The sequence below is a fragment of the Atractosteus spatula genome, chromosome 10, assembly GCF_055471065.1.
Source record: "Atractosteus spatula isolate fAtrSpa1 chromosome 10, fAtrSpa1.hap1, whole genome shotgun sequence".
Classification (NCBI taxonomy): Eukaryota; Metazoa; Chordata; class Actinopteri; order Semionotiformes; family Lepisosteidae; genus Atractosteus; species Atractosteus spatula.
Genome location: NC_142715.1, coordinates 24,347,145 through 24,359,575, shown reverse-complemented (window position 1 = coordinate 24,359,575; position 12,431 = coordinate 24,347,145). Strand labels below are relative to the sequence as shown.

Sequence of the window (12,431 nt, the reverse complement as noted above, 5' to 3'; positions counted from 1 at the left end):
GTCTCAAACAATCATATGATCCCTTAGCATCTGATGACTTTACACACAGGTTTAATAATCTGGTTACTGAGAAAATCGTTGAAAGTTTTAACGAACTGGAGAGTGTGTCTGTTCTTGGGCAAAGAGAGGAACAACTGAATGAACTGGATGGTTTAAGTCTCAGAGAGCTGGAGATGGAGTCCCAGATGATTCACACTGCTGAGCAGCACACTGAGGGATGTAATGAAGAAAACAAATCTCACTTTCATCACATAGAGCAAGACCATTCCATGGAGCATTTGCAGAATAAGAGACCCCAGCACGATCAGAGGATGAGGAAGAATCACTCAAGGCCTTGCTCAGATGGAGTGGACAAACTGCCATTATGGCACAGGGAGGAGCAGCGTTTCTGTCAGTCTAGCAGTTCAAAACCCTATCAGCACCTTCACACAGGAGAGAGACCGTTCAGCTGCAGTCAGTGTGGGAAGAGTTTTAGTCAATCACACATCTTAAAACGACATCACCGCATTCACACAGGAGAGAGACCATTCAGCTGCAGTCAGTGTGGGAAGAGTTTTAGTCAAATAAGCCACTTACAATCACACCAGCGCATTCACACAGGAGAGAGACCTTTTAGCTGCAGTCAGTGTGGGAAGAGTTTTAGTAAGTCAAGTCACTTAAAAAGGCATCAGCGCATTCACACAGGAGAGAGACCTTTCAGCTGTAGTCAGTGTGGAAAGAGTTTTAGTCAATTACACATCTTAAAACAACATCACCGCATTCACACAGGAGAGAGACCATTCAGCTGCAGTCAGTGTGGGACGCGTTTTAGTCGGTCAGGTGACTTAAAAACCCACCAGCACATTCACACAGGAGAGAGACCTTTCAGCTGCAGTCAGTGTGGGAAGAGTTTTAGTCGGTCAGGTGACTTAAAAACCCACCAGCACATTCACACAGGAGAGAGACCGTTCAGCTGCAGTCAGTGTGGGAAGAGTTTTAGTAAGTCAAGTCACTTAAAAACCCACCTGCGCATTCACACAGGAGAGAGACCATTCAGCTGCAGTCTGTGTGGGAAGAGTTTTAGTCAGTCAGGTAACTTAATATCCCACCAGCGCAATCACACAGGAGAGAGACTGTTCATCTGTAGTCAGTGTGGGAAGAGTTTTAGTCAGTCAAGTAGCTTAATAACCCACCAGCACATTCACACAGGAGAGAGACCGTTCAGCTGCAGTCAGTGTGGGAAGAGTTTTAGTAAGTCAAGTCACTTAAAAACCCACCTGCGCATTCACACAGGAGAGAGACCATTCAGCTGCAGTCTGTGTGGGAAGAGTTTTAGTCAGTCAGGTAACTTAATATCCCACCAGCGCAATCACACAGGAGAGAGACTGTTCATCTGTAGTCAGTGTGGGAAGAGTTTTAGTCAGTCAAGTAGCTTAATAACCCACCAGCACATTCACACAGGAGAGAGACCGTTCAGCTGCAGTCAGTGTGGGAAGAGTTTTAGTCGGTCAAGTGACTTAAAAACCCACCAGCGCATTCACACAGGAGAGAGACAATTGTAGCGGCAAGGTTTATTAAAATACAGGAATTAAGTTTGCTGCTCCCTTGCCAGTCTCTCTCCCTCATCTCCAGTGGTGCTTGATACAGAGAGGCCTTTCCATTTGGTTCACATTTAAGGTGTTTTTGTAGCTGATAGAGTGTCCTGATAAGGAACAACTCCCAAAGCTGAGACACATCAGCCACCCTAATGAATGGTCATCTCTGGTGCCTCACTGTCTGGGAGATTCCAAGGGAGAGTCTCATCCCAAGTGGTTTACAACCCCAAGGTCAGAGTTCATGGCTACTCATCCTCACACGGGGCACCAATAAATGTAGGCAACCAATTTGCGACTGTAGTTCTCCAGGTAAAACTCCAGGTCCTCCTGGACATCCTCAGACTCAGCTCAGACAGTCACGTAACGGCCAGTGTGTCCCAGTGCCAGGACTTTTCCGTGTTCTAAGAGTTGAGAACGGAGGTTGCCAGCGTGTAACCAAAGGATCCACCCGAGGTTAGCCCAGCAGCAAGCCTCGTGAACCCACCGCAAACGCTCACCTGATCAACGAGTGAACTACGGTCGGAACTGTGGACAGCTGTATATCAGTATTCAGAACTCGCGCTACATCGGGAACGAACCAGTCTTCTTCCTGTCTAAAGATTGTGACTTTTCTGTGTGCAAACTCTGCTAGTTTCAGCCAACACTAACTAGCCGGTCTTCAGAGAGCATTAGCAGCGCACCACAGCAGAAATCTCTCCCTCCTTCTCCTTCTCTCACGTCGAACCAGCACTGCCTTGCACTGGGCCACAGAGCGCCGATTGGACACGGCAACAGCCTGCCACTGCTTCTTTGCGTCCGCGGGAGATCTGAATCCCTATAGAGCGGATGAGTATTCAACATTCTGCATTACAGCTTGAGAATTCAATTGTTACCTCAATGCCAGTTGATATCAATTTAATTCGTATGAGTGATGTACTTGCTTTAGAGTATTTACCCAGTGGGCAAAAGACATATAATATATGTCTATTAAACGCATACCTTAGACGTATAAATGTGGTCCGCAATTCGTCTAGAATGAAATTCTAATATACGTCTATCGTTATACGTCTGTGATTAGATGTTCATTATACATAAATGGTTGGAGTTCTAGTATACGGATAAACTTAGAGGACTATTATACATATATGGTTGGTGTTCTGGTTAACTTTAGAGGACTATTATACATATATGGTTAGAGGTAGGGCTGGGCGATAATTCGATAACGATAATTATAGCGATGAAATTTTCCTCGATATAAGTTTAACAAAACATTTTTTAACATTCGATAAATGTTCGATATATCCGTTTATGCTTTGCGCATGGTATGCGTATGCGCACAAAATACTGCGTGAGTGTGTCTGCGTGCGTGTTGCAGACCGGGCAGCTAACATGGTTTACCCACACGTTGTTTACCCACACGGTGGTGGCTGACAGGATTGTAGTTAGAGTGGAGAAATGAGCGACACTGAAGCAAATGTAGTGCTGCCAACGACCAGCTCGAAGGACGATGACATTGTCAACAGAAAAGGTCATTCAACTTCGGTAATTTGGAGATATTTTGGCTTTTTACGATCAGACATAAAACAGAGCACTTTAAACTTTGCAGTCTGTCTGAGCCATCTTCTATGTGTGTTTTATCACACTGCAGTATTTAATTTTTCTATTAAGATATTTGTAAATTTTACTCATGCATATTTTTACATAAAAAAGACTTGAATACACTCTATTCATTTGTTTAATGTTTCTGCTGTTTGGCAAGTGTTTGTTGTGTTCTTAAAATAAAGAGTTGTTTAATTTTCCAATTAAGTGTTTCTTCAACTTTCACTCAGGAGAAAAAATCTGCCTTTAAACTTGAAAGAAATAATGATTTAAGATTTATCGTGATAATTATCGATATCGACTGATATGAAATTTTTTATCATGATAATGTTTTTGGCCATATCGCCCAGCCCTAGTTAGAGGTCTATTATACGGACAACTTTAGAGGACTATTATACGGATAACTTTAGAGGACTATTATACATACATGGTTAGAGGTCTATTATACATCAAAGATAGGTTTTATAGGTGTAGAAACTAGTAAACCAAGAAATGATTTGGTTTAGAAATTTATTCTGAAAATACACATTCACACCTGAAAAATATGTATTTCAAATTATACATTGTATACAATCAATCAACAATCAACATATGGGAAATAATCATAAAAAAAATAACTAGTTAGTCTTAAACTTCAGCTTCAAATTCTGGTAACATGGCAATATACAGTATAGTAATGACAAACACAAACTAATTACATTAACACACTAACTCAAAACCACATTTTGATTCAAATATAAATTTTAAAATGTACAACTTCTGTATTTCCAAGAAAAAAAAAATATTACAATGGAAGTTAAGATGGTTTTTGTCAACCATTTGCAAACCCTGTCTAATTGTCCTAACAGGACCAGAAACCTATTATTTTCAGTGTCCAGATCTCCTGGCCCCCTGCCTTGCATATGCATTCTTCAAGTAACGCATTGCGTGCTCCTTTATTTCTTTTTCTGTCAATGTAGGGTGGGACTTCAGCACCGCAGCTAGGAGAAAATTATATAATATTACTACTCAAATAAATGATGATTAATATCTTCTTGAGTATAATCTCAAAAATGAACCATTTACTAAGGTTACTAAGGTCTACTAAGCTCAAAGCTGAAATAAACGGATAAAATTTGGCTTGCATCATAGCAGTTGAGCAATAAAGTCTGTCCTAATTAAAGAGTACCCAAAGTTTGAAAGTACAACATAGAATAGGAGTACCTTTAATTACTGTATAAAGAGTTGTATCTCCCAGGCCACTTTTTTGTTGTTTATCTTTTCGGCTTATGCCAGCAAAGTTCAATTCTGTCATCAGTTCATTTGTCATAAGTCTGAAAACCAAATTCTCACTGAGTTTAGACATTTTTTCAAGTAAGTTTCCACTCAGCATTTATTTACTCAAATATTTAGGATCAAATGTAGTACTGTAATCCTTATATTTTAAAAGACAATTTTGCAGTTTTACACCTTGCACATTCAGAGGTTAACACATAGGTATCTATAAGCTCAATTCTGTGGATATGTTAACTTGATCAAAGTAAAAATATAATGTAAAAACATTTTAAAAATCAACAAGCAATACCTTGACAAGACTGTGAACACACTTTCTCTGACATCACTGCCGCCTACTCTCCGAAGTTGGTTTATCTGGAAATAATATTATATTAGAAATAATGTTAGAAGCTACTAGATCTTCATTAATTAACTAATGAGACATACCCATTTACACATTCAATGGTACAAACACATTTTCACATATTAACTGCACTTTTTTGCAGTATTTTCTCAGTCTATAAATACAAAGTGACCATTTTTCAAAGTAAAAAAAAAATTGTAGTAACTTTTTAGAACATGAAACCACTTTATTTTGCCATTAAAGGATAAGCAAGATTATACATTAAAAACAGTAAGATCCATCAGGATTACAAGCAGCTCAAACTCGGTCTCCCGGACAGTTGGCTGGAGAAGCTCTGTCCATAAGACGGGGCAGCAGGCCCGGCTTGGCCGGAGCTGTGGGTGAGACGTGCCCAGATCCGAGCTGGCATGGATCTGGGCACATTTGAGGCTGCCTTTCCTGCCCGGACTCCCTCTGCCCGGTGTGCGAACAGTGGACGGAGGGGCTGCTGCACCTCTTTGTCAGTTGTGATGATTTGAAGGATTTGAAGGTGTACTTGATGGATCTGCTGGATGGCCTGTTCGAGGAGCTGTTCTTGACAGGGTGCCCTGGAAAGAGCTGTTCCTCTTTGGGTACCGCGGGTCTGAGGAGGGGGTTAATGCCATTTTAGCGAACCTCCTCCTCAGCCTAGCGAGGGCAGCTGTCTGGGAGAGGAGGAACCTGGTGATGTACAATAGCCTGAAGCCAGACCTTGTCAGGCTGTACATCGCCAGGGTGAAGGACTGCTTCTCTCTCAGCCTGGCCTACTGCAGGGCTGAGAGGCAGATGGCCGACTTTCGCAGGATCTTCTTAAAAAATAACATCTTTGTGGAACTGCGAGAGGAGGACCTGTACTTTAGGCTCTGAGGTTGGGGTGTCTCCTAATAGAGAAAGATAAGATCAGAATATATTTTATGTTGGTGGTTTAGGGTTGTTATATTTATTTTGTTTTCTTGTGCCTTAAGTAGCTTATTTTGGGATTGGGATTGAAAATAGACTTTTACATGGACTTTATTGGGTTTTAGGAATCAGGAAATTTATTTTTGCGCATCTTCGACTACGATCAGGAATAACTTAGTGTTTTCAGTGTGTTGATTGTTTCTGCCTGTGATCTCAGAATCTATTACTTGTGCCTTTACATGTACAGTAGAAACCTGGTTCGTGGCTTAAATTCAAGGTAAACAAGACTAAGGAAATGAGTTGGAAACTTGTCCATTATATAAATGAACAGCACCTGAAAGCAAACGTTGGGTCTGGTTTCCTTTCTCTCCAGCATGAAATAGCAATCATTACAAATAGCACCAGCTAATGTCCAATAGGGTTAGTCATTTTAATTAACATGAATATACTGTAAGGTCCTGGTACATGGGAGTGGATTTCATCCACAATTAAAAAAGGGCAAATTATATTTACAGGCTTCAGACACTTTTTAATACAAAAGTGACCTAAAACTCCCTAACTTTCAGGTTTCCTTGAACCTGTGATAAAAAAGGGGTCAGAACTTCCATTCTGTTATGTAACTGTCTCTAAAGTCGGACGTGGTGTTTCGCGGATGTGCAGTGTGCCTTTTCTCTTGTCGTGTTCAAGATGATTCGCTCCTGACTGCATGTTCTGTACTGCTCTGTTATTTCGTTCAGATTACCTATGTGGTGTACAGATAAAACTCAACGGCCTGGTATATTTTCCTGGTTCAGCACCAACAGAACCAGAAAACACATCAGGTGACTTTGACATGATTTGAACATACATCCTTCTGAAGGGGAGTTAGACACGTTACCGTTGTGCCACAAGGTCACTCCTGCTGAGTGATTTTAATTCCCCCAAGGAGAAAAATCCGCATCCCTGAATTTTTTTTTATTCTCTCCTGTGAGGAGCAGCGCTCTTCCGAAGGGGTTCTCTTCTTCCCAGACCACAGATTATTCTTCCTGCACATCTCTTACACATAGACCAGACACACCATCTCCACTAACATCCTCTATATCTATAGATCTGACCCGCTACAGCTCCGATATTCCTGGACAGGATATTTACCACCAGCCTCATGAAATTCCCTTGCGAGGATATGGACATAAGAATATTTGTGTTTGGTTAAAAAAATGGTGTAAATGGCTGTGAAAACATTCACAGTGTACTTTATACACTAAGTTTTTTCGTAACTGTAAGATGTTTCGTGAAAATGTTACTGGCATGCCAAAATCGTTTTTGAACTTCAAGCTAACTTCACCGCGGTGTAGGGCAATTGGTCAGTGTGCGGCGCTTATACAGCGGTGTACTGGAGAGGTTGTGAGTTTGATCATCACCTGGAGCAGTCTCCGTTTTCAGCTGCAGAAACTTAATGTTGAATTTAAGTTGGTTCTTGTATGACTTTTTCCGCTCGATGGAGCTGTATTAATGCAGGCACACCTGCTTCCACGTCAAGTTATTTTATCGTTGCTCACAAACCAACACACTGCAGACATCTCTGATATTATCACTGCTTTTGGGCCACATGTTCCTGCTGTCAGCCTACCATGATCATACACCTATAGAAATATTACTGCTGTAGTATAGGAGCAAACAAACGAAACGAAAGCACACCAAGTTTAAAAAGGTCTTCATGAAATTCCTCGTATTTGAGCCAGCACTAAAATATTTCATTCGGGTTCGCCCAATACATCATGGAAACAGTATTTGCAGGGGAATGCTGTCACACACGAAATCTTATTCGGTTCTGAATTTTGAGAGGTATATTACAAAACGAGTGGGTGAATAGAAAATGAAACAGTGGTCACTTCGTAGGCTTAAAGAAATCCAAGCAGCATAAAAACCTGTGAATTTTAACAATGTAGAACACTCAAAAATTGCTTTGTGCTGCACCTTTCTGCTGCTGCTTTTATAATTCAGTCTTTCACATTTTAATGCCCATCTTACCGAACATCTTTTCTCAATTACAGAAAGCCCAAATAGTTCTTAAGGCAGAAATCGAAGGCTATCTAATTTTTCCTTTCTGCTAAAGACGGAGTTTTCGGGAAGCATTTTTCTGTCCATTATGTTCTTGCTAAGCAATTTCTCCGTTTTCCTCTTATTGTGATTGTCAGTGGGTACTGGAATAATGCTAGACAGGAAAAGCTTAGCTATTGGGAGTGACCGACGCCTCCGCTCAAAGACCAGAGCACATAAGCAACATGAAAAGACAAGAGTCCTTGTGGCTGGCACCTAAGACCACCCAGCCATCCTGACAAGCAACAGAGGTTGGTGTTTTGAATGCACCCGTTGCTTTGTCAACTCAAAATCAGGGCAAATTATGCTAGAACAACAGAAGGATTATTTACCACTACCGATAATTCTTTTCCTCTTATTACAGAGATTTCTACATTACAAGACAATCGATGACTTAGATAAAGGAATGTCATAGTAAACACAACAGGCAAGGAGAGGGTTCAAACCCGCACTCTTCACTTTACAAGAGCAACATCTTACTGCTTGGACACCACACTCCATGTTATTTCCCATCAAGGCTATCACGTTTTTAAAATAAAAGAAAATAAATCTGTGTGTACAAATTGCAATGAGGGAATAAAACAAATATAATTATTATATGATTGTTTAAATTAATTCTACTGAAAGTTTAATAAAATGCATGGAAGCAACAAAAACAATACCGTGATTCTTAACAAGGAGATTTGGGGAGGCAGTGGGATTCTAACTCACGCCCATGAAGAGACTGGAGCTTTAATCCAGCCAATTACCAGTTACCATTCATAGCGGCTTTTCAGCACTCATAGTCTGACTCTGTGGTGCTATGACGCTTCAACCTCCTTTTTCAGAGATGCTTCCTCTCACTTGGTGCAATATTCTCTTCTTTGGCCCTCTGAATACAGTTCTTCTGCGGAACAGGCTCAAGATTCTGCTTATAGTGCTCGTGTAGATATTTTATTTTTACAGGAAGACGCATTTCGAAACCTCTCCTGTTTTGGAAAAGTTTGAACAGCATATTTTATACAACGCACAAACAGTATTCTAATTGCAGACTGCAGATCTGTGCAGCAATCAGACTAGATTTCACTGTGATTCTGAAATACTTTTAGCAAAGATATATAGGTTTCCTTGAACCTTTAATGGAAAACAACCTTGCTTCCAATCTCTGATGTCATTGTTAACCTGTTAGTACCAGTGACATATTTAGCCAATGTCCGCCTGGAATTTCCCCCCCTTAAACATTTGTTATATCTCTGCAGCAGAACATAGCAGGAGCCTGGTTCAGGTATTAAAATTGAAGCTAACCCCCCTGGCTTTAAGTTTCTTATATTTCTTAATGTGTCCACTCAGCAGACAAACATGAAAAAAAACCCAAAAAACAGCTGGCGAACATTTTTTTTTTGGTTTTCAGAGGTCAGATTTTTCAACTATATGCATGTCAAGGGCCTGGGAATGATTTGAAAACCTTGTTCTAGGTGGCTACTAGCTTGGATAAAAATTTGGGACAAATTGATCAATTAGAAAAAATTCTACATCATGTTTTGTGAAGACTGGACCTGGAATGAAATTTCACGCCTATAATAAAAAAATCATAAAAATATTGAAAATAATAAGAATAAAAACCATTGCAATTGCTATAAAAACCTTAAGACACTGCTAGAGAGCCTTTATCTGCTGTTATGCAATGAAAAAAAACCTCAGAGTTGCCTTCTGGTGTGAAAAAAAGGAGCACTGATAAGAAACTGATAAAAAAACTGATTGATTATCCCTTCTGAGTCAATGATTGACAGCTAAAAATGCAGCCTGAAGCTTCTAGAGGAAGTCTCACCTCCTAAGGGCTCGACCTCCTGAATGGCTGAAAATACAAAGAATGACAGCGGTTTTTACCAATCAAATCGCCTTATTTCTGGCGCTCGTTCTTCAAACATTTACTACGTAATCAGTAACGTTTACTAGTCTCTAGCTCTTGAGATAAACTAGTCTGGGTTATTTTGGATATATATCATGCTCCAGAATAAGGTAAAAATATGGGATATATATATATATTTGGTGGTTTTTGCTTTTGCGGTTTTGTTGGTAAAAATGTATGATATTGACATGCTGTGCTGGCCGGGTTGCCGTGTGTTTTTATTGGGATTCTGCTAGTTCATTAATTTATTGGTTTATTGCATAATAGTGTCATGTCTGTGGAAACAAACTTTATGGTTTTGTTGTGGTGATATTTGAGAATACGTGCATGTGAGAAAATTTGTGGAGCGGTTTCAAACAAACGTTGTTTATCTCGCGTTTATCTTAAAAATAATAAGTGTCATCTGGGGAGACAGGAGTGGTCCTCGGTGACCGCGATCCGGACGAAGTTAACAGGTGTGTAATTTAAAAAAAATAAAACAAGTTAAAAATAAATGCTAAATGGGTTTAACATTCAGGAATGTAATTGGTCAGATACTTACGATAAGTGATGCTGGTGTTTCGTATGATTTAGCGAATTCAAAAAAATATTCATTTTAAAAACGGCAAGAGCTCGTATGAAAAAAAAGTTCGTAAGTATCTTTGTTACAACAGCCGCGCCAGAACTATTCAGATACTAGTTCAGGTGGGTAGCTGCGTCAGCATGCGTAGGCTGCAAAGGAACAAGTAAAAGGTTTATTCCATGTTGGAAAAAAGAAGAAAGAGAACACAACGTTTCGGCCGTGGAGCCTTCTTCAGGTGTGACACCTGAAGAAGGCTCCACGGCCGAAACGTTGTGTTCTCTTTCTTCTTTTTTTCAGCATGGAATAAACCTATTACTTGTTCCTATTCAGATACTGTACATCAGAAAAGTGCCTGAACTTGACTGGTTTATATTCAGTTATGTGCATTGGGAACGAAAGGGAGACTTAGATGGATTTTATTAGGGTTTTAGGAATCAGAAAATCTATTTTTACACGTTTATGCCTACGAGCAGAAATAACTTCCTGCTTTCAGCGCTTTTTTTGTTTCTGCTTGTAACCTCGAACAGAGAAACCCAGTACTGACTCGCAGAAACACCCCGGAGTTTCTGTGTTTCTGGGATTTAAGAGGGATGTATGCAACGGTGTTACGAGTCTGGAAGGAGGAGACGTGCATTCCGCACTGGGAGCGTAGAGCAATGAGCCGCACCTGCTGCGCGCTGAGTCCTGTCCTATATAACCATTGAGCACGGACACAGAGTCTCCAGCCAGTGTTGGAGATTTATGATTTCAATGTTTTTTTTTTTCCTTTTGAGCAGAAGCTGGGTTTCTTCCTCTAGTTAAAGTTATTGGAGTTGTGGTTACTGTGCTAGACTGTCGGGAATAGCGCTTTTATTTATTTTTTTTGTCAAGCAGTCTGCTGTATACTGTACATGAAATAAAGATAAGAGTGCTTTCTTGATACTTCACAAGAGTATACATAATTCACGAGCTGTATTAAAAAAATGAACTGGAAGAAAAGCAATAGGGCTGGTGTTTATAGACTGTGATGCAAATACGAGAGTAGGAGAGGAGGGGACTAGTTCAGGAGCACAACCGGCCCTCTCCTGCCCATTCTCCCACCAGGGTCTGTTGTAACCCAGTGTGAAATTCAGCTCCTTGCAGTTCAGCTTTTGATCACTCAGCTGCTTTGCCCTGGGAATATGGGGCAAATAAAGGAGATAGCAACCAGACTAGAGGGAGAGTTTTTATTCCTAAGGGATGACTTGTTTTACAACAGCAGACAACTTAAGGAAACAAAAACCTCTGTTCTGCTGCTCCAGGTTGGTTCCACTGGGAACAAGTGTGGCCAGGAGCTCATGAACAGTAATTAGGGGTTGTTTCCACAAGGGGGGCTGGAGTAAGTTAGATGTCAAGGGCAATAAAACTCATTAGACCTAATTGACCAGTTAAAGTGAGTTGTTCTGCTTTCTGCACAGAAACCAGTGCTCTCTTCTCAATGTGTGGGTGAGTCAGTCAGTGATATAACAGCTAGGCAGGACTGCCACTGTGGTCTATTTCATCACCTGTGACCCCATCTTCCAAAGACAACAGTCCAATCTAGCATAGAGTGTCCCGGACTGCTCCGTCAGTGACAGTGAGAGGTTTATCTTGTCTCTTGTTCCGCCAGAATGTAACAAATAGTGACCCCTTAATGGAGGAAACTTTAGCTTTTGTAGGTAATTATACCACTTGACAATGTTACAGGTGTTGGGGGGGGAACCCCTAGTGATTCCACAGTCTCACATAGACAATGGCCAGTCTACACAAACCTCCAGTCAACACAGCCCTGACTCCTGTTATGTCACCCAGGTCTACACTGTGAGACAATGATTATTTAGGAAAATTGTAAGGAATGCATTCCAAAGCAGTCAATGGAAGTATGGAATTAAAATAGTCAAGTCTTGTAAAATAGAGTATATTATCTATTTATTATACCTTTACATTGTGACAAAAACAAATTTCAAGTCCATTATGAGCACACACAGCATATTAAAGATGGGTCTCTGCACTGTAAAGGAATCTCAGTAACTTTAGCTAATAAACCTGAAATGTCATTTCTTTTACTGCTTGTTCTTTAATGTACTAACTCATTGACATTTTGTAGATTAAAATAAGACTATTCACAAAGAAAAAGCATTTATCACAAATGTATCATGCCAAATAAACTCTAGTAATCAAGAGCAATTAAGAAAAGGAAACAAAACCATCTTTTGA

General features: G+C 40.3%; 1 protein-coding gene across 1 annotated transcript in view; it reads left to right on the top strand.

Moving 5' to 3' along the window:
- LOC148826073 (uncharacterized) overlaps positions 1 to 1,541 on the top strand; it is a 588,722-nt gene extending 587,181 nt beyond the window's left edge. Inside the window, 1 exon segment of the mRNA XM_088926251.1 lies at positions 470 to 1,541. Within this exon segment, the coding sequence (XP_088782377.1) occupies positions 470 to 1,541 (1,072 nt within the window).
- Positions 1,542 to 12,431: the final 10,890 nt, after the last annotated feature.